A 23,772-nucleotide genomic window follows, 5' to 3' on the forward strand; every position below is an offset into this window, starting at 1 on the left:
CTTCAGCTGTTTATATATGTTCCCGATAAAACAGCAACTCAGTTATCAGCTAGTATGAATGAGGCCAAATCATGTTCCAGCCTATGGTTTCAACTGGAGTGAGTTTCTTAGGTCTAGGCTAGAACATGATTTTAAAATATAGTTCTAACAGTTTGCCTCCTTCACAATGACCATCCATTTACAGTAGTAAATTAAAAAATTTGGTCCCTGCATTTATGTGGTAGTGAACACTAATGTCATTTAAACAACTGATCTTATGGTCACACTACTCACCCTAGTCTGCTTATTTGTCTCATTCACCTATTATGTCTTGTCTTGTATACTAGAAGATCTTGGGGATAGGAATTGTCATCTATGTTTGTACAGGGCCCAGCAGAACTGGTTATGTCCTTTTGGTGCTCCACAATATAAGCATTTAATAATAAAACAAGCCAATCTTAAAAAAAACAGAGCTCAGATCCGCTATGAAAATTTAAGCATAGAGAAAAGAATGCCTATAGTTCAACAAAAAAATGCAGGAACGTGGTCAATCAACCCGTGCAGGTACTAAATTTTACTTCTCTCTAAAAAAGCAAATCTGGGGACTTGGAAAAGTGTACCGATTTCTGTTTTAATCCATCTTAAAACATATTATACACTCCAGGCTGCACTTCTCCACATCACATTAAGCCACGTGTGTGTTTTTCATGGTAGAGAATATCTAACATGCATTTCTAATACACCTTATCACCAGGTTATCCAAGCACTGACCACACTTAATTAGCTCCAGACTCAACAACACCCCTTAAAAATTTTTTTGCCCAACCAATTTTATAAATTTCAATCTTATCTTTAGCTATTGTAATCTTTTTGCATACAGCTGTGCAATGACACTCCTCTATAGCAAAACCTGTAAAAAAATGCAGTGTTTTCATAGCCTTGTTGGTCCCAGGATATTAGAGACAAGGTGGAACAGGTAATATTTTTTATTGAACCAACTGCTGTTGGTGAGACAGGCTGAAGAAGAGTTCTGTGTAAGTTCAAAAGCTTGTCTCTCACCAACAGAAGTGGGTCCAATAGAAGATATCACCTCACCCACCTTGTTTCTGTAAAGCACTGAATCTTCTTCTGTGCAGCTGTCCTAAGATAATCACACCTCCACACTAATCCCCATTAGGGAGGAGAGGATCATAGCAAGGATAGGAATGGATAATAGCAATAGCCTATAACAAGAAAAAACAGCAATTCCATTCTCTATCAATTGAATATTCAAGACCAGAACAATCTAATGTAAAGACAATACATCAAATATACACTTGTATCATAATATCTAAGGATACCCATCACTATAGTATATAAAGTGCTTTAAGTTGTGCTGCTAGTGCTAAAATTCGGAGACAAATTCACATACAGAAATCAGGAATTAGTTACACCTTCCCATCCCCCATGTATTACATAAGTGCCACACACACCGCTGTAAACTACCGCTTCTAAATATTGCTCCTGAAAGTCAGTAATGGTGACAGAATGGTACTAAAAGCTAACCGGATCTCAGTTTGTAGTACGGCCCATCTCAGTCAATACAGTACACATTTTAATATCTATAAATCTTTATTTCACAAACTTAAGAAGAAAACATGGTAACATTGGCAAATCGAAGGCATATATACTAAATACAAATGCAGAATACATTGTTTTGTATAAAGCAAATGCCCAGATCCTTTGTGGAACTTGCAAAACTAAAAGCACATTATTTCTCCAAAGGCTTTAACTTAAAGTCGGATTGCCAGCCTCGGAAGTCCCACTGATTACTGATTTTTGCCTTTCAAACTGGAACCAGGCTTCAGTCTAACTGAAACAATTTTGGATTCCTCCTCTGCTTCCAAGTCTCAGATCCAAGTGGAAGGGAAGCTGAGAAAAGATACTATTTTACCCCACTCAGACTGTAAAGTCAAATCTATGACACAACTATGCACTTAAAGCTCAGACATTTCTTGAAGCCTTTTCCGTTTTATCAATAGAATGTGTGGTTAAATATGAAGGGAAAGTGCTTTTTGCATAGAACTAGAACTGTTACCCTCATTCAACCCAATCACTGCTAGGGTGATCAGTCATGTTGCAAAAGCACACAAATAAATAAAATTTAGGAAGAATGCAGGGAAAGGCCTTTTTAAAATCAGTTTTCTGTTTTCATGATTGTTAAAAGCTATGGAACATTCCAATTCTCTCTAGAGCAGTTATGCCAAGTGATAATATTCCAAGCAGTGGTGTCATTATCAAAGTTGTGGGCCACTTTGTCAGCAAATATAATGCTTGTGATGCCAGACTGAAGGAGATGGCAATAAAATTATCTTATTCTTTCTCAACACAGGGGGTAGAATGGGTGGGGATGGGACAAGCTTCCCACACTGCTCTGCCAGTTACCTCAAACTGGAATTGAAGGTACCACTTCTAAGGGTCAGAAGGCAGTTCAGTGTCCATCCTTTTGGGTGGTGCAAATTAGCATCATTCTGTGACTTCCTGATGTTGACACCTGCCCACTATTAACTGGATCACCAATTCATTTCATGTTGACTGAACAACCTTCAGATAGTCATGATTGCCTAAGCTGGATTTGAATTGGCAATCTAGAGGGGAAATGCTCCATATCCCAGTTAGCAGTTTCATACTTTTCATTTGTATTAACCAATGGGAAAACAAAGGCTTTTTTTTGTTCAAGCAAACTTTAGCAGATGAAACATGGAAGAGGTGCAGATTTTAAAAGCAAATCTACATTAAACTAGTAAGAATAGGTTGTAACAAACTGAATATTTAATGATACACATTTTAAAATAGTTTGGAAACACTATGTAATTTTTACATGTATAAGTTACTTGGGTATGTTGTCATGCATATGTCCCCATTTCCTGAAATTCACCTTAATGTAAATACATATTTACCTGAAAGAAGTGAAGCAGAGAGAGAGAGAGAGAGATTTTGTGAAGTGGAGTTTTGACCAAACATTAACTGTTCCTTTGTTGCCAATTCAGTCTATCCTTTAAAATCTTGGTTCGTGACTTGTGTATAGGATAGACTGTTGGGGCTCTTATGCAGCAATAACTGTCTGTTGTGGCATTCTAGCTACCAAACAAACACACGAAGTGCACACGATTAAAATTACTCATATTATTCACTGGAAAGAGGAAATGCACGTAACTTAACATGTTGCTTATCCACAGTGGAGTCACAGCGAGTCATTTTTTTAATCTTTTCCCTCCAAAAAGTCCAGTTCATATTCTAGCACTATATGCAAAATTCTCAGTTTAAAATTCAAAAGCATTAGAAAAGCACGATTCTAAACCCATGACATTTCCTTTAGTTTCTATAACAAATACAAACTATTTCTTCAAAAATACTATTAAACCGAAGGATACTCCCCAGGTGAGAGCTTATATACCAAGTTTCAGCCTAGACTGAGTGATTTTGGCCACACTACAAACCTCTGAAAATGGGGATGACAATGGGAAATAAATTTAACCACAATAAGGGTGCCACAAAATATTCTGTAAGCGACTTGTCCTACTATTGTTCTGCACTCAGAACTCTCACTGAAGTCACTAGGAAATCTGCATGCAACTCAATGGCAGATACAACCCTGTATCAATTAGGGTCAGGAACCTTTTAAGTGAAAAATAAAGCACTTCAAACTGGAGAAAAATGCAAAGGCACCCGGCTCCCATAGCTAAGTATTATTCAAGTTTAGGTGTAGGGAAACAACTTCTAGTGAAAGGAAAAGAATTACATATACTGGTAATTAATTCACACAGACCAAGAGAGTAATCCTGTCAAGCTGAAACAGTTGAAGATCTTCCAACTGTAAAAGCTGGGAAGCATGGAATACACAAGAAATAAGAGACCCACTTCAGTATTCTGCTTAATGGCCAAGCTCTTAATACAAAATCACATTAAAAAAAGATTTTTTTAAATCATTTAGTCACCAGAATGAACTAGTCAAATGTTCCCAGACCCGAGCACATTGACCTTTTGACAGTTACCAAATGTACTCAACACTGACCTAGTTATTACAGGATAAAATTAAGAGCGGACAGAGCTGAATAAATTCGTAGAAATGTCCAGCAAACCCAGCTGAACCCTAACAGATTTATTTTAAGTTAAACATAGCAGTTCATAACCCTTTCTACTACAGCAAGCAGCTCATCCTTTGAGCATAGGAACTCTCATTGAGAAACAAGCAGAAAAACTACTGAGGGGTACACTCAGTATTGGGTACACTCAGTATTAGATACACTTTTTTAATTGGGGCCATTAAATTAGAAATGTCTAACAGTATTTTCATTTATTGAAGAGTTAAGGATTTAAATGCAAAAGCAGCAGACAAGCATTACAGTGAGATGTAAGCTCTATGTACTACATTTCTTGATGTGAGGGGGAAATAGGTGTCAATTGAAGAGCTGAAATGATCTGACTTATATTTGGCCAATCAATGTAAACGGGCAAGAGGAAGCACAATGAATGGTGTCATCTCTGGGGCACAGAGATGACAATTACTTTAAAATTCAGGTTGGTGTCAACTTTCCCAGGGATTCATACATTAGCCATTCAGCTGAGGCAAGGCATTGTAGCAGTAGCCAACAATGTGGTTTGGAGGGACATGAAATAAGAGTCAAAGTTAAAAATCATTGATCACATCAAGTTAGGAAGATCATAAAAACTTAGGGGCAAGCAATTTGTGTAGATATATGACGACTATAATGCCCTTTTCCACAGGTAGCCTATTTGGGGCTGTGTATTGAATCAGGGCAGATATGGACTACGGTTTTGACATTCTTGGAGCAAGCTGTGAAAGGGACGTCAGCTTGTCAATGGACAGGCAAGCAGTGCTCTTAAGACAACCATGAGCAGAACACAGCTGGTAAAACAAAATCTTGAAAAAGCATATGCTCCTATTTGTTAGTTTAAAGCAGAGTTTATGGTCAGAACATTTTATACCTTTGTCAGAATTGTACAGAAACTAGAGATGCAGCAATAAAACATTCTGTTCTACCTTCCATACGATCAACAAAATTGCTGTCACTACCAGGTTCTTTATTGTCTGGAATGGTTGATAATGTCAGAGGTAGAATGAGTGGTGGGGCGGGGGCAGATGAGAGTTGATGTTGAGGTCATTGACAGGGAACAAATATGAAACACCATAGAGATTTTGCTGTCACTTTGACAACTCCTGAGGCACATCTTTATTACAACTATTTAAACCACAGCTGTGCGTGCATCACCATATTAGACTTAGTGGGCAAAATTCTGCTCTCTTCATAGGTGTAAAACAGGAATAACTACTGAAGTCAATGGGGTTCATTTGGATTTACACCCGTGTAACAGCTGAATTTGGTTTCATCGCCCTGGCAAGTTAGAGACCTCTCAAAGCAGGTTGGCTGACTTTTCAGGAGCACAGAAAGGTAGGGACAACATATTATTAATCTGAAGACATCTATCACTCTCTGATAAATGCAATATATAACTGGCAGAAACAATGTTTAATATAAATAAGGCAAAGAATGACATTTTATTCTTTAAACAGGATATCATGTAATTATTAATACAGCATTCTGGGTTGCCTCTCCATGGCTCCAGTTTCAATTAGAAGCTTCTGCTTAGAATTTCTAGCAGGTATTGCTGTAGTGAAAGGTCATTATGAGGTCCATTGAGTTACATGGCCAAAACTAATGGATAAGTGTTTTCAGTTAAACATATTAAATACCTGAAAACCCAATCAGTTGTATCTCATCGATTCTGAAGGTTCACATCACCTTTTTATTGTTACTCTGGACATCAAAGAATTCTGGAGACCGTCTGTCTGAATATTAAAAAATAAGTTATTCCTCCTTTGATGCTACTTGAAGGTAAAGAAAAAGCTTCAACTGTTCATTCAGTTCGCTGCTGATGTACTATGAACATTAAACAAATCTGACACACACCTGACTGGATACTGACATCTTTACATTCATTGGAATGTGTTTCACTTAACATTATCCAGACAGCAACAGAGCCAAATCTGCATAAACATGTCCAAGCTGTTTTGGTTATGTGCACCTCTTATAGAGATGGACATGAATAACACTGACCTACTAAAACACAGGCATTTGCAAGGCACATACTAAAATGCAATCAAAATAAATCTACCATACATTGTTTGGCATTTGGAATACATTTACATATACTAAACAGAACAAAAAAATCAAGTCAAACAGCAAGAAGCTTGCGCTCTACAATGTGAACAGAACTGGCCCTTTCAGGGTGAAGTATGACTTGGAACCATACTGAAGTGTATTATTTCTATCCAGAAAGGTTACATAAGTCATTCTTCCAATTAGCAAAAGGAGAGATTTGTTGTTTCCGCCTTTCTGAACATTCTGTTACTGTGTACCAGGGTTCAGTTTGTTTTATTTCTTGCATCCCTTTCTTGAATATCCTTTCATTGTGTCAGAAGAACAGTATTTTATTTGTAAAGGCTCAGATGTGTCTCTAGGAAATTTCTTTATGGAGCCTCATACCTCTTTCCAGATCTGACTCCAATACTTGTGTACCATCAACACCAAGTAAAACTTCAGATAAAACAAAAAAAAACAAACAAACAAAAACAAACCCACCAAAACAGACAGATCGCGCCAAGAAGCAATCTGTAGATTTCTTCATTTCTAATGAAGGTCTGTGTTTATTATTTCAAAACTTCCATCTCTGCAGATTCTTAATGCTTCTGTCATGTTGCCTAATTAGATATATTTGAAAAAACTGGAGTTCCTTTTTTATGGATGTTTACATGATCAATATTATTACAATTAATGACAGATTTCCAGGCAACTAAAGTTCAGACACCACTTTGCAGAAAAAATAGCTAAAATTAGTCCTTGGCTCAAACTATGTTAAAGCAATAGGTTACTAGTGAATTTAGAAGGAGGAGTGCTATCTTTTTAATTATAATTTTTTTTCAATCTTAATGTAATAAATAAAATGATGCAACTGTAAATAGACAACTTAAATTCATAAGGAAAAGAGAACAGCCTCCCGTAGCATAGATGTGCAGAAATGGGATTTCAGCAGTTTGTGATAGTGATAGTGTACATTTCCCACTTCTTTCTATTCAAATCTTATGAAGATTTTTTTATTTGAAGTCTCTTCTGCAACCGTTTTCTCTTGGTTGCCGAGGATCTTCAAGCCTGTTTACTCACAGCCTGAGAATTTTTAGCTACTTGCCTAACATTAGCCTCCCAATCAGAGAGGAAGTAGTCACCAGAAACAGCTTCTCTGGAAACTTCTCCAAGTGTCCTCTCTATGGACTAAATGGTTATTTACCAGACATTTAATAAACCCTTCCCTCTGCCCCCATCACTCAAGACATTTGTCCAGACACTGATCAGAATTTAAGAGTTAGTTGAGCTTTATAATATAGGAGTTAAGAGGTGCGAGGTTTGTTTAAATGCCAGAGGCATGCTGAAATGCCCCCTCTTCAGATTGGTTACATTCTTCAGGGCGCTAGCTATTCTGACTGGCTATACAGTTTTGATCTGAATCAGTGTTTTTTTCATTCCTGATAGCACTAATAGTTGCCAAGCACAGTTGTATTCACTGAGCTGTTAACATCTATTCATTCAAACTGTCCATAAGAGTTATAGGCACACAATAGGAATAACAGAATCATTGTTTCGAACAGAGCTGTTGGTAGGTTAAGTGTATTTATAAAGGTGGTCATTAAATGAAACCTTCAGCTCAACATTAAAGAGAGGCTCTTTCCTGTGGCTTAACTGTTGCTAACCATGTAGGGAAGTAAGAGGCAGGAACACAATGGTAGGGTGAAAGCCTTCCCTTGGTTTGACAAGTACAGGGTTACAAAAATCATTAAGAATACATGTCTGTTTGCCACTAGAAATCCTTCTGAGTTCCTACTGTTTTGCACAGTGCCCTGGAGCTCCAGGGTCTACCAACTCAAGGATATTTAAGGCACTTGCTTGAGCTCTTTTGCCCAGAGAGTTTTGCCACATGAACTGAGGTGCATTTTAGGAGAATACAATCTGAGCAGACCAAAGCTTTTCATTCTTTCTTCAGGAGTATTAGTCTTTGTGATACGATATTCCAGATTGGAACAGGATTACATAAAAATAAATCCCACTGCAGTTCTCTTCGTAGCGTGTTTTGCTTTCTTTCAGTCAGACCAGTATCTGCAAGATCCAAAGAAAAGTGTACATGGAACACTGCAAAACTGGACATCCCATTACTGACAATTATCTTCTCTGTAGAGGGAGATATCCCACTGGTATAATTCCACCATTGGGATCAGAGATACTGTATGCTTATAGTGCTGTAAAGGAAAGGTCGGCATTTCTCCGTGTGCTATGCAGGCAAAGGAAGAAGAGGATAGAGACAAGTTCCACAAGGATAAATTCTTGATTAATCTCAGTTATAACGGAAGCACAGAAAATTATATGAAATATAACTCCATGTAAGTACAGTATACTCTTCAAGCCAGGAATTGTATGTGCTAGTCCTTATAATCCATTAGATAAAGTTGGAAGCCACGTTACTGTGTGTCAGAGGTAGGCTTAAACAGAGCTTTACACTGAAGAATTCTTCTGTGCCAGGTTTGTCCGGGTGTTGAGAGCACTCTGCAGTCAAGTAAGCCTGACAGAATAAAAGCTCCTTTCCCTTGAATATTGTGCACATTAGAGAGGAGGAAAAATAATTAAGGCAATAACTTCAGTTACTATTAAGATTTTTACTGTATTGGGGTGTAGTGGGTAGAATATTCACCCAGACTCTGTGGTTTCTGATAGTAGAGAAAATTCATTTTGATGCTGTTTCATCCTTTCCCTTCTCATAGTTTTAGCTGTACATTCAATTTTGTATATGCTACAGCATTATACACCTCAGTCTCTCAAGAAAATACGAAAACTTCAGGAAGTCTGGATGTAAAGGCAGTTCCTAGAAGGCCAGTCTTATTAGGCTACGTAATTAATTTGGATAACGCAATACCATGGGATATGCCTAGTACACTGGTAAAAAGTTCTTGCTTCTAACCTGTGTTCCAAGGTTTGTTGCCTGAAATAGTTTGAGACAATCCATGATAGCGTCACTGAAGGTTGAGGGACATGAATGTTGCCAGATTTTAATGAATCTGGGATTAGCATTTCAGTCACGTTTCTGTCTGGCAGCTAGTGATGATTCCACTCTGCAAATCTTTTGGATTAACAAGGTTTCAAGTTTCAAAGTATTTGTAAATTGCTGTAACATACAGCATGACATTCTGCCAGTCTGGACGCTCAGTTCGCACCATTTCATTGATGTCCTGTCACAAAAAGAAGATCAAAATTAAAAATGACCACCTTGCAAGTTCATGTCAATGTAGTGTTCATCAAAGCTGTAAAGCTCCCACTCTGAGAAAGGCTTAAGGAAAGATCTCCATTTTGCTCAGTACTGTTATGTACTGTAATGTCAAAGGAGAGGAAACTGCCATTTTACTGGAGCTAACTGCATGTAGGCATTTCTACAGCTGCTCTCAATAGTCTATTTTTACATCTGCATTTGGTAAAAAACTTCACATTTCAAAATCACTAGCTTCTGAGGTATTTAAAAATACTCAGCAGTTGTATCTCCATTGTGAACAAATACAATGGCTAGTCAGAGGTTTTGATAAGGATCAAGGAAAGTGTTATTTTTAAATGTCTGACTATATAGCATTGTGAGTCGCTAACTCAATGGCAGCTTTGCTAGAATTCAAGTTACATAAGTCCTAATTAGTTATTTAAATCCTTTTTCTGGTCCTGGCAATTCTAGCTGAATTGCTGGAGACATCTACCAGGGCTTGGGTTTCTTCCAATTCCATGGCTTCAGAAAAGTCTTCCTCTTCTGGTAATTATGTTCATAATGACAATTAGTAATTCTTTTCAACTTTGCCCAGGAATTTCTTCTTATAGGAATTACAAAGCCTCTTAACTATTGTTAGTTAGAGAAACAGTTTCACAGTTAAAAACTTAATTTATTACAGAGCTAGTATCCAATTTTCTATTAATGTTGCCAGTGCTCAGTTATGAAGAAAAAGAAAGCCTCTCTATCCAACAATATTTTGGACCATTTGCTGGTCTAATAGATGGACCACAGAAATCATGACCTTCACACTTTATTGAATAAGAAACCAACTTTCATGGGTTTGATTTGTACCTTCAGAATTCTAATAAATTCAAACCATTTGAAATGTAAACAAATCTAGAATGTACGTTGTACCCACAGTTCCTTAAGCCACCCGCACAGACACATACCAGGCTGTGTAAAAAGCCTGGTATGTCTGCCCTGCAGACTTTTCAGGCCAGAATATCTGCGAGCAGTTAACCTGGACTCTACTTTAGCTTGGCTGTATTGTTCTGAATATAAATGGTTTCTTTATATGCTATAGTTTGTCACAAGACAAAATACCTGCCCTGTCAAGGAAGAAGCCAAGAAATACAACAAAAAAATTCAGGAGAACAGTAATGTTTGTATGGAGAAGTAGCCTTCATACAAAATATACAACCATTTTTCAAATCACTCTGGGGCAAATGAACCTTCCTCATTGTATTGCTTCAGGCCCAAAACACAGTAATCTTTCTGTCACAGAACTTCATGGTGCAAGGTATAAAAGGCATTTTATAAATAGGACATTATCCACTCAACTTAACACTTACCAGAGTAGATTTGATGCCAACACTTTCAGCTGCCTGAAAGGCCAGAGTGAAGTTTCTTCTCTGTAAATGTAATGCAACATTTATATGAAAACAGAAGGAAAACTACTTAAAATGTAAACGGACTTGCTGCTTGAAAACATTTCTAATAAAACCCTGTATTGACTTCAGCTACGGTTTATAACTAAACTACTTTTATAAAGATGTATCTCAGGCATCATTCTGTACAAGGGATACCTGAATGCCTGTAGGAAGTATTTACTACCTGCTGGATTGGGGTAAAGATTTTTCAACAATGCTAGAATAGATAGTGATAACTGGGGACTATAATTTGCCACAGATAAAATACAAAAAGACCCAAAAGCCAAAGCATCAAATGATAAGTAGGGAAAGGATTTTGTTAATTCTGGAGAGGGATATGTTTTTACATCTGTATGTATAAGAAAGATGCAGCTAAAAGGGATTGCATTTTAAATTAAATGTTATCAAATAAGGAGAATAAGTGACTATTGAGCAAAGTTTGGGAAACAGTACGTTTAATAAGATTCTAAACTTCAACCATTAGAGGAACTGTTCAAATAAGAGGTAACTATAACTTTTAAAACTTCATTTGATAAAAGTACAATAGATTGGCAATGGTAATCGATAAGAGGTCCTTGTAGCCACTTTTATAGAGGTGGAAGAGATGCACTCAGGGGATGTATATACTTTTATTAATCTATTCTAGGTAATCCTGTAGCACTCCTCAGAGTAGTAACAGATACCATGTGAAATAAATCTTTATGCCAATGTCCAACGCACCTCATGGAGGATTCTTCTCTTAGCTCTTACCAGCCTTAGTGTTCACGTAAAACCAAAGATATAACTTTAATATCCATATGGATATGTGATAAACATTAAATTGAATTTCAAGTAAAATATAGATCTACACAAGTAAAAATCTGCAGCACTAAGTCTTAGAATAAACAGAGGACTGTAAAGAGGATATTTAAAGAGAAAAAAGGAAAACATAAGATATTACGAAACAATGATTATTTAATATATACCAATGGACTGAACAATAAGAATCAGGGGATCCATTAAGGCAAAAAATTAGTTATTTGTCCACAAAAATGGCAAAAGTAATACATTATCTCTGTGTGTTAAGAATTTTCTTTTGCATTTGTTACGGAGATTATTAACAATGCATCTCCGGAAGATGTCTCTGTGGGTACTAATTACAACACACTGGAAGAAATTGAGATTATTCTTTTTCCCAATTTATCTTTAACTTTTTATCCTTTAACACACTGATTTTAAATTTTGCTCTAGAGGAAAGCAATAAACACCCTGAGCAATATGGGATGGAAGCATGTTCAACAAAAAAAAAATCCTCCTATCACCCAAAAAAGGGAATAAACTACTCCAAAGCACACAAGTTCCTGAATTTCATACCTTTAACATTAAATGACAGTGAACATTTTGGTTAAAGACTACTGAATGCTATCACCTCAACTGAAAGCCCTTTCCACCCACCGTTTGTTATCTCCTCACCTTAAATTTATGTTCGCTCATTAAAGTCTTCTTACATATGTCCCCAAGTTCTTGTTTGTCCAATGGCCTCAAATAATTGATAAACTTTAATTTTATAACCACCCTTACCTAATTTAAGTAATATAGTCATGCTCCCTTTTAAAATTTTAATGCAAGGAATTAATCCCAATTTTGTGTCTCCTGTTACATGCCCATCCATTATATGTATTTTTTTATCTGCCCTAAGTTTTTTTTTTTAAGCTTAACTATATTTTCAATTTGCATAGGCTAAACTGGATATTATAATACTGTACCTTGTCCTGGTTGTTCAGTTCTTGATACGGAATGTGAGCTGGGAGGTAAGTATGGAGGACTGCACAGAAGGCCAACCCATCATTCCAACTGCTGCTGAAGTTTGTGATGTCAATATTCTTTAAGGGAAAAAAGGAGTCTATAAATGATAGTAGATTACCATTTAATACTGCTTTAGAATTTGACTGAAGTGATTAGAAAAATAATATTATTTATGTTGTACCTTTTACCAAAAGAATGCCAAAGCACTTTAGAAATGGAGATGCAATTGAAAACTACTTCAGCCTCAGTGCTGAAATGGTCAGAGATCAGAATCCAACACTACTGAGGGTGAGAAATAGACCAGCACAGGAAAGACAGATTAGTTCTGGAAATTAATTTGACTTCTTATCCGCAAAAGATACATGATACACATTAGCGAATGCTTTTGTGTTCCTTTTAGATAGTAATGTTTAAGTGAAGAACATGTTAAGACACAAGCAGAAACAAATTATAGATACATACTACTGGTCTCATTTTGGAACTCTTAAAATATGCCAAGCTGCTATGATATGTTTTCAAAGCATGGGAAGATCGGATTTTCTCATATTCTACTGTATTACTAATTACGCAAAAGGACTAATCAATGAGCACAGATATTTCCTTTCCAAATAAGGTGATAATTTTCATTAGAGGTAGCTGATACAAAATATTATGCAAACTCAATACTAATTCTTGTTCAAAAGATGAGCCACTGGAATACCCGGACATGAAACATGGCAGGGAACCAGTTCTTTGAGTAAGACTGAAAAGTAAAATCCTTATTTCTGCACTCCGCCATCCCACACACCCCATATCTTTCTGTCCCAATCAGGAGCTAAGTGGAACAATTAAACAATTCCATTTATTCCACAAGAGTTTGTACACAAAGTTGTTGAAAAGAGTCAACGGCCTCTGCCAAAGGAAGTTAGGAACAAGATGCCTGAGTGACCTTTCTAAATCACTGTGCACTTGGCTGCTGTCAGGAAAATAATGGTAAAGAGGTTACTGCCACCCAAATGAATGGCAGTGAGTTTAGATTCTTTTATTTAAGAACCAGTTGGAAACTGCATCTACCGACCTATCATTTGAGACCTATATGAAGAAATGTAAACTTCTATATGTCAAATGAACCCCTCCCTTAACTGGACTAGACAGCTCTGCTATTGCTTTATATTTGATATTACACTAAAACTGAAACAATCTGCAGTCACAGAATCCAAGAAACAGCAGATAAATCAACCTTTTTCCTCACAACAGTAATACCAATCACACCTTTTCACAAAAGGCTAATTCTAATCACTCCCTCTTATTTAATCTCAATCAGAAAAGAATGTACAATACCAAACAGGATAAAAACTAAAGACAATGCAACTTAAATCATGCAAGACAGTTTCTTGTCAAACCAATGAAGATTTTGCATTACAAATGCAAAGTAACAAATGCTGCTTCTCCGTGCCCTACTGACCCCCCGAATCTTCATTTCCTACCCGGTGTCAGCTCTTTTTACACAAACTCTACAAAATACAAGTTCAAACTATGGTGATGTAAGTGTACGTGCTTGGACTCACAATGCCTGCAGGCAGTAGCCTGTGCCTTGCTTTGCAATCCAGCAGCCTGCTTCCAAACGGAAATAGCTTTGTTTGAACCCCTCAGTGCTGTGGGAATATGTTCTTTACATAGTCTCAACTTCCTCAAGACACAGAATGGAAAAAAAAAGCTCTCCCTCCTTGCCCCCCAAACCACCAGGAAGCTGGAATCCAACTGAATTAATTTGATTCCGGTTATTTTCAGGAGATGTCAAAACTAGTTAAACGCTACTTGAATTAGGGAAGAAGGGGTCCTTTCAATTTCAGCAAAAAAAAATTAAGCAAATTTTATACAACAGACAGCACCAAACTTCAAAACAGCTCACAGTCAAAGCTAATACAAATTCCTTGCCATCTATTTATTCTAAGCTGCTCTATGAGACCATCGCCCTGCTGCCCCGCAAGCCCCCTAACCCCCCAAGTTACATGCACTCCCTAGAACTCACCTTCCCAATCACATCTATGCACAGAACACAGATAAAGCTACAGGGAGGGGCTCTCCTCGTCAAAATGCTTCTAAGTAGCCTAGCTTTAAAATGAATTCTCTCTCTCTTATGCCAGAACATAAGGACCCTCACTGCTGCCTTCCATCTTTGCCAGTCTCCTGCTGCAGTCTTGGCGTCTTCCAATGTCATTTTGATAGCTTTCTATTCTGCTTCTATTGTTCATTTCCATGTTAAGCTTGATCTACCTTGTTGCCTCTTGCTCTGGGGGTTCCCGTCTAATGCCTCTCTTGTTATGTTGTTTGGGTCTTTCCTCCATGTATGTACTAGTCACCTCCATTTTCATTCCATTAGAACCTGTCCTATCAGTTTCTGTTTTGTCCTCCTTCAGATTTCTTTGTTTGTGATTTTTTCTGGCCATCTGCTATTGAAGATTTGTCTAAGTTTATGAACAGTTGGAGTTTAGACAGCAATGTTTTAATAAGTCTCCAAGTGTCAGCACCATCCAGTAAGACCAAGTTTACAATGGCATTAAATATTCAAAGTTTAATTTGGGAGGGCAAGGTTTCTGTTTCTCCAGATTAGCTTTACTGTTACAAATGGGTGTCTGGCTTTCACTAGTCTGGCTTTAATATTTTCATCTGTTCCATCTGCTGCATTTACAATGCTGCCAAGTTACGTGAAATATCAGACCTCTTCTATTTCAGTTCCAGAAAGTGTTATCGGTGCTTCTTGTGTGTTGATTCTCACGGTTTTAGTTTTCTCACTGTTGATTTTCATCTGTACTAATTGTGCACAGACCCGGAGATCATTTATTTTGGCTTGCATGTATCTGACTATAGGATAGCTAGCTGTCATCATCTGCAAAGTCGAGGTCTTCTAACTTGTGTGTGAAAGTCCCTTGTATATCCCTTGGTGGTTCTGTTTACTTGATGTTAATTCCCCCCCCCCCCCAAATAGTCAGCAGAAAGCAACGGTAAGTCCTGTCCATCCTCCCAAAACAACCATGTTTGGCTACCATAATTCATTTAAAATTGATAAAAGTCCCTAAAGGTGCCCATCCCATAACTACAGAGACAATACAATAGAAAAGACTGACCAGACACATAAATATCCTTCAAACCTCTCCCCAAGGGCCATGGTTTTTTCGGGGAGAGGGTGGTCACCAAACCAAGTGATAACAAAAAAAGGTCTGGCATGTGTGCATAAGGCCAAACTATTACATGGCTTTAAAAATTCTTTAACCCTGGACTTGGCCATAGAATGGTCCAATCACACCTTTTGTGAAGTCTATGAGGCAACCGTTGAGAAAAACAAGTACAATACAAAGAGGAAATGAAAGTTACGTACAATCGAAGAATTAAAAAATGCAGATGCTTCATGTAAGAACATATCTTTATTCCTCTCCCCCCCCCCAACCTTTTACTGCAGGGTGTCATTTTTCCCCATTAATGCCATTGTGGATGCCTCACTTAACCAGACCACTGAATGGAATAGTCTTGAATTTCTATATAACCAGTGAGACGCTTAGCAACGAATTACAGAAAAAGTAGCCACTTAATATTGTTTGGCAACATTCAACCAATATCCCTAATAAGCACAAGCTCATAGTTAGTTGAGATAAGTAATAGTTGGCTGCAAGAGCCTAGTATTGAAGTTGGAGCTCTGACTGTTCCAAATAACTATGTAGCTTATGACAGCAGTAAAAAAAATAAGACAAGTTAGCCTGCTACAGTCTTCAACATTTACTGTGATTCATTAAACCAGCTTTGAATAAGTGCTCTGGTCTTATCTTATTTTGTAAAGTGCTCAAATATAGAGAATGTGAGCATTTTGCTATTAGGTTGCCTGGTAATCAGATAAGCAGTCTCTTCCCAGTTGCTTTTAAAGTTCACTTCAAGTGGTTATTGCAGTAAATTCAGCCATTTGTACGTACACTCAGCCAAATGGGTTTGGTTGATATATCTGTCCATTTAGGCATCAGTTTGGATTTGGTTTTTATTTGAAAAAAACAACAACTTTTCTTTGCAGCTGTAAAGGCCACAATTTTTAAATGAAAACTTACATTTTGCAGAAACTGACAACTCACATGCTCACCACTTCACTTGAGTGAACAGGGATCCCAAAGGCTGGAATTACATCATGGAGCCCAAGAGGGACCTAAAGGATCTGGTTGACATGGAGGTGGGGATTTCATCTTTATTGCTACTAAGGAAAGATTTTTATTCCTTTATTGGGGGAAACCGTCTCTTGGGCAGTGTTTCTGATAGACAAATGAAAAGATAAATGTTTTTTTTTTTTTTTTTTTTTAAATAAAGACCAAGAGTAATATCAGTTTAACAACAGATGAGTGTATCTTAGGTATTATTTCAAGTGTTGGAAGGGGAATGGACAATCCAAAACCACACTGAACTCTATCTTCTATGACTTAACTAAACATTAATATAATATGGGTGTACATCAGACCATGAAAATTCTAGTCACTCATTATCGCTAATAAATTAGCTTATTGGTTCAGAGTAAAAGCATTAAAAGAAGCAAAAAAAGTGTCAACGTTTATATATAATAGCGATTCCTTTTTGGACTGCTTTCAGGAAAGTGTTCAGATATATCGTTAAGTCCAACAAACAGACCATTTTAATTCTCTGTAAAGAGATTTGAAAAGTCAAATATACGAGGAGTCACGCTTTGCTTATAATGGTTACATATGGTTATATAGTCATATCCCTTTGCAACAGGCTTATTTCAAAAATACTACTCTGAGAAGTAGTCAATATATTAACTTTGCTCTTGTTTTTTCCCTAGGATACGAAGACTCTCCCCTGAAAGTTATGACTTAAATTGGGGGGGTTTATGTTTGTTTTTTTCCCCCTAAATAAAGCTAAATTATTACAGAAGGAAGAGTTCTGCTGGCTAACTCACTAATACAGAGGTTGTATTCTAAATGAAGTCTCATTGGTTACCAACAGGAATTGAATCTTATTTCGCCAATTGAAGAAGTGACCATGTTACTATTTGTTAACAGGGAAAGTTTAAAAACTACCAGTGAGACATATTACCTTAGAACACAGTGTGACATACTTATTGACAAAGTCTCTCTAAAAAAATAAAGCTTTTCTTATCTCCCCTATATTTCTACTGCACACCAAGTACACTTAAACAAATGGAAAGTAGGAATAGTGACCTTGGGAAATTGCACCCTCAAAATGATTTCTGGAGAAACAACTGATCTATAATATGCTCAAAGGAAATGTAACTATAGATCCTCTTCTTTGGGGGTATCCTTAACTTTTGATCCAGGACCTGGCCAGCAGTACATTCATAAAATTGACAGGGACTACCTGGATAACAATATCATCCAGAATTATAATTCCAAAACAAAAGTTTTGGAAGGAATATTAAACCTCATGCTTCAGATCTTAAACCACTCTAACTATTAGAGATTAGGATGTGACTTAATATGTAGGCGCTAGAGGAGGTGGGCTGGAGGGTTAGATTATCCCACATCTGCCTGCTGTGGGGTTCCTATACCTTCCTCTGATATGCTGGCTACCACCAGAGATAGGATATTGGACTAGATGAGCCTCAGGTCTGATTTAGTATCGCAATACCCATGTTCCCATATGCGCCAAAAGGTGTATAACAAAACACAGATCTGTACTTTTGGTTGCACAGCTGAAAGAAGTTTCCTAATGTTACTCAGAGAAAGGTGTCAGCCAAAAAGAAAATGTAATTGTTTTCTTTGTTAAAGCTTCTTCTTTTCAAGCAGAACAAATTGAACTAGCTCCCCAATAACCAAATAGTGACTCGTGAAAACATATCAATGAAAAGATTCAATTTACATGATGAACGTGCTCACATCAGATTTTGAAGAAAAAAAAAATCTTACTACCACTGTGACACTGCACCTCATTCTTCACGGTGATATGATTATGACATAATTATGATTTTATGCAAGATAAGTCATGTGAGGTGTCATTGGAAAAATTTTTTTTTGCTGAATTGCTTTGCTGAATATGATTATTCTATTTGTTTTGCATGTTGTACGCATGTATCGTTTTTGTATATGAAGTTATGAATATTGACTATGTAACTAGCCTCCCCTCCAAATCAGCACCCCAGTCTTCCCAAGCACACATTTCCCTGTCTCACACTGCTTTTTGGGGAAAATATATGTATTGTTTATGAAGAGGCAACTCTTTTCTGAAATTCTCTTGACTTCTTAGACTTCCTTCTCAATCTGAGTTTAGGCCTGAATATGGAAAGAAAACCATGTCTGTCTCACCTCCTGAAAATTGTCTTCTAGAAATGGATGATGGTCAGTTGTCCACACTTTTTTTTTTTTTTTTTAAAAGATCTCTCAACAATCACATACTACTGAACTCCGATTGTGGTAGATGGTATTGCTGGAGTGGTTCATTCTTTCCTCTCAGAGATCCCAAAGGGTAGTATTGGACTCATCTATCTCAGAGGTTCTCCTGTTTTGCAGGGTTCTGCGCTCTCATCCTTCCTGTTCAATATGGGAGGCCACTAGATGAGACTGACGCTCAGGGTGGATAAAAATCAATGATTTAAAAAATAAATAAATAAAATCGGATTTTTTTATTTAAATTGGATTTTTTTGATAAAATGCTTTTTGAGGAAAAATCTATCTAAAGATAGTTTTACCTAAGATACATTATAGCTCAAAGATCTCATCATAGAATAGGAATTATAAATTCTAATTCTATAGTATGAGACAATATATTCATGTAATGTTTAAGAAAAGTTTTGTAAATGAGTTCTAATAGTTCATGGATTAGGGACCCAATCTTATGAGGTTCCACGGGCTTCTGTATAGATTATTTAGGTTAATCTTTCTATCTACCCAATGGGATTCAGTGCTCAGTCTAGAAAATACCATCAGAGATGCTTAGTTTTGCAGTTCTCAAACTGTGGATTTGTGTCTTCAGAGGTAACATGCTTGTTAATAACAAAAATGTTTTTAAATAAATAAATAAATAAATAAATAAATAGAGGTGAGAAATAACAGACCTCAACCCTATTGTCCCCTCTCTGCAAATTTGTGTACACAGAATCAATCCCTTAAGTCTCTAAAAGTGCAAAGTTTCAAAAAGTTCAATGAATAGAAGATTGTTGGGAGCGGAATAGATCTGGACAAGGAGAAGAAGTCTGGAGATAAATGTGAGAAGCGAGGGACATACGCTTGTTTTGTTAAAATATTATATGTTTGCTGTTGAAGAAAAAAATCCAGAATACTTAATGTTGTTGTTTTAGTTAAATAAAACAATTTCAATGTCTGTCTGGTGATGTTCTCCTCCTAATACAGCATGGCAAGAAAATCCTCCAAATACTAATGATTAACCTGTAGAATTGGAGATAGCTCACCTCCCAATGACTTCATAAATATCTGCTTCAATTACCTTTGGTAAATGAAATAACCAAACAATCATTAGTTTTACAGCTATATCAGAAAATGAATCTGAAAAGTTTTAAAAACAAATCACTGTTTAAAAATGTAGAGTGTGTACCTTCTAAAAATGAAACCTACATCTATCTCTGAGTTGTGAAGAATATGTATTAAGGTTATAACAACCAACAAGAATGCACTTTTATGTAGAAAACCATGATTAAATAGAGTCTTTCTGACTAGTGATTTAAATCAACTCCACCCTTCCGACGCTACAATTCTGGCTGCTATGCCAAGTATGCAAATGACACAGCCTTTTGTTACATCCACACGAAAGGTCTCTTGACTCTCCCAGTGCTTGCCAGAAGTTGGGGCTCAACTGAGTTCAAGGTGGTTGATGATCAGTACTACAAAACTGAAATGATACTGATAGGGGGACAATTTGGAGAGGGCAGCAGGGGTGATGTCTGACCCTATGACTAGGTGCGTTAGTTCCACAATATGGGATTGCGTCTAAATCACTGATAATTTCTGGAGCGCAAGATTGCGTAAGTAGCCACGAGCACCTTCTTTCGATCTGTGTGTAGTGTCTTTGTGACCTCAAATCAGTGCACCTTTACATAAGGCTGTTTTTGAAAAAACACTGAGAAACGTAAACCAGTGCAGAATGCAGATGCCTGTTTCCCTCCTGGCTGTCTCCCTGTCATGAACCGTGATAAATCTCAGTTCTGCGAATCAGTTATGGGTGCAATGCAGCTGCTCTCTCTCTCTCTCTCTCTCCAGAACACTCCAAAATGCAACTCTCTGATGGGTCTTAAACTATAAATGGGTCACCGCCATTCTGAATCCCAACCAAGAAATCCTGACACAAAAAGTAACTAGAAACAGCTAAGTTCTAAAAGAGCAAAGCCCTCAGAATATACTACCCCAAATGGCCCATCAGAGACCAAAGTCTGATTACCTTCAGATTACCCGGCAAAGTTCTCCTATTTATTTGGGGTTTTGAGAGACTGCGATGCATGGGGATTGTAGGGAGTTATTTTGGTGAGGATGGAATTTGTTTTAATTTTTGTTAATATGTTTTAAGGTTATCAGATAAGCAGATTTGAATAAATCAGAATATAAATATTCTTGAGAAGTGTCATATGACTGACTATTAAAAGAAACAGGATCCAGATCCTATTTCTATTACTTGAATTGAAACTGCTGTTATCAGTGTTTTCTACAAGTTGCATGCTATATTTTCCTGTGAATATGAATCAACTGAATAAAAATGAAACCTTAAATAGGAAAAAAATCAATATTTTTCACTGGTTTCAAGGGCAACTAAATGCACACACCTGGTCTTTATATATTTACAAAAGCACCAGGTTAATTTGAAGAGAGACAATGCATTATTTTTATGTACATTGGGCAAGACGCCAATAATCATTTATGAAGCCACAATTAAGATTTATGGACAGATTTTTTTGCCTTAATTTTTATTGCCTCTATGTGCTCTCTGGTAACTATAAATATACCCAGAGCAATGCATGCATTCTCCAATTCTGGCTGATTAAACTGTCACTATAATAAAGTTTAAAATAGAAGAAGCCTTCTGATGCCATAGTTTCCCAAAGAATAAATATAAACGTGATTTATTTAAATATAAATATTAAGATAAATATTTATCACATGCAGTATTTTCATCTTCTGAGCACCAATATTAATTAATCTTCTGCACCTTTGTGAGGACAAGCAGTATCCCCATTCTACAGATAAAAAAACTGAGGCATAAGTTAAATAATTCATCTAAAAACACAAACAGCAACTGTTAAGAGTTGGGAACATACAAGTTTTCTAGTCTCTCAGCCCTGTTTCAGCCATGCTGCTCTCATATTTTCCTGAAACATGAATCCCTTCTAGAATGTTTATAGTATATAAAATTATTCTGATAACAAAATGAATTCCTAATGGAATATGACACAATATTTACCTTCATATTAGTCTTAAAAACAGTGCACATTACTTACCCTTTTGCTTATTCTTGTCTATAAATGCAATACTAAAAGTAGTTTTATTTCAGGAAAAAAAATTTCCATTTTAATTGGAACCACCAGCTTCTAGTCTACTAGTAACAAGCTGCTCAAATAAAAGTGTATTGCACACACACTATTTTAGTCCAATAACTGTACAGCCTTTAGTGCTAAACATCACAGAATTATAGGGTTAAGGTGGAGGCAAAAGGAGGGACCCTATTGTTAACCAAAAATTATGAAAGTGGTGTCAAATGCACTACCTTTCTCTTATTCATTCCAATACACAAAGAGCCAACTTCACTTCACACAAACCAGATCACTGAATGTGCCAGAATCCAAATCAGGGATTAATTATGAAATGTTTTTTCATCAAGGGAAGGAGAAATATATTATACTAGCTCTGGCTCTCCATGGGATGAAACACTCAATTTGAAATCTAGTGAATTTCAAAATGTAAGGTAGAATTAGTTTCAGATCCTACACCTGTCTGAGTCCCGCTGGAAACTTTTATGGATTTATAATTATATTTTCCCTCTCCTTTCAAGTGCTTTTTTCTGTCCCTTCTTGCTATGCGAAAGACAGGGGGAAACTGACTACATGCAAAGCACTACCAGAAGCACAAATAAAACTGAAAAAAATGGAGAAAGCTACTTTTCCCTTTAATATTGTAGTTACAATAAACTTAAAATGTCAATTGTATCAACAGTAGGTAAAAATCTGCACACAGATGTGTGAACTTTAGGAGGAGGGCTTCCCTTCAATACACACAACTTTGAATCTTTTAGGAATGTTTCATTATTTTACAGAGAAAGTTCAAAGTGTAAGTCAATCTGAAAGCGACTGTTTCCAAAAGCTTTATGGAGGAGTAAGACCAACGTTCAGAAAAAATATAGAGCAATCCCCATCTCTCTAAACCATTCCTGTCAGTCCCAGCTTCTCTTAAATAGCACATAGAAAACAAATCCATCTTTCAAGAACGTTAACAGAGCCAGAAAAGCCAAATGGAAGGGGAAAAAAGCCACAATGGAAGGAAACAATTAAGGGGACCTGCTTCTGTTTACCAGCTGCTTTGTAGGTTATGGATGGTTTTTATTACATCTAATTAACAGGAGGTACAGCATGGCCTGATGGGCTGACTGAACATCCACAAAAGGGACAAGTTATCATTTGAATGAAAATCTATGCCCAAAAACATATCCAATTATATTTTCAGGAAGCACGAATACAAAACTGGCATATTTAAAGACAGCCGAATTTTTTTCAAATACCTTCACCTAATAGTAGCATTGTTGGAGAATCTTCGTTATGATGAACTCAATCTACTTTAAAGCTCCACTTTCTTCTATTTAACTTGCATTAAACTATTCCTCAGGGAATCAACAACAGAATGATATCAATTTAAGACCTCCAACAAAACTTCCTCTTTGTTGTAGATTTGTATCACTGGCTAAACTAAGAGGAGTCTTTCCCACTGAAATCCAATCCAGAACTTTTCTGGATGCTGTTTCAGACCATACAGAGTTAAAGCAATAACTACAAAGAGCTGGGTTTCAAGGAAGCTGTCAATCGAGAAATAAGCCTTTTCAGAGCTGCATATTTTTTATAGGGAAAATGGGTCAGGGTGGTTGGAGTATATTTACATAAAAAAGACGGGAGAGCATCTGTAGGAGTATTGGCATTTTAGGAATTAGCAACTGTATTGTAGTTTAAGTAATATTTAGTAGTTATGTGAAATCATCTCTAGTATTTGAGACAGACTGTTCATGACAAAAATCAACTCTACTAAAA

At 36.7% G+C, this 23,772-nt stretch overlaps 1 protein-coding gene across 4 annotated transcripts in view; it reads right to left on the bottom strand.

Moving 5' to 3' along the window:
* Positions 1-1,571: 1,571 nt before the first annotated feature.
* The window catches only part of SPECC1L (sperm antigen with calponin homology and coiled-coil domains 1 like), a 116,141-nt gene continuing 93,940 nt past the window's right edge, over positions 1,572-23,772 (bottom strand). For all 4 annotated transcript variants that reach the window (XM_034791631.1, XM_034791632.1, XM_034791633.1 and 1 more), the window contains 3 exons: positions 12,509-12,625; positions 10,686-10,745; positions 1,572-9,313 (listed from right to left, as the gene is read on the bottom strand). In XM_034791631.1, the coding sequence (XP_034647522.1) occupies positions 9,224-9,313; positions 10,686-10,745; positions 12,509-12,625 (267 nt within the window). In that variant the 3' untranslated portion in view covers positions 1,572-9,223. The remainder of the gene's footprint in view (positions 9,314-10,685; positions 10,746-12,508; positions 12,626-23,772) is intronic.

Source organism: Trachemys scripta, chromosome 15, assembly GCF_013100865.1.
Source record: "Trachemys scripta elegans isolate TJP31775 chromosome 15, CAS_Tse_1.0, whole genome shotgun sequence".
In the NCBI taxonomy this organism is placed as follows: domain Eukaryota; kingdom Metazoa; phylum Chordata; order Testudines; family Emydidae; genus Trachemys; species Trachemys scripta.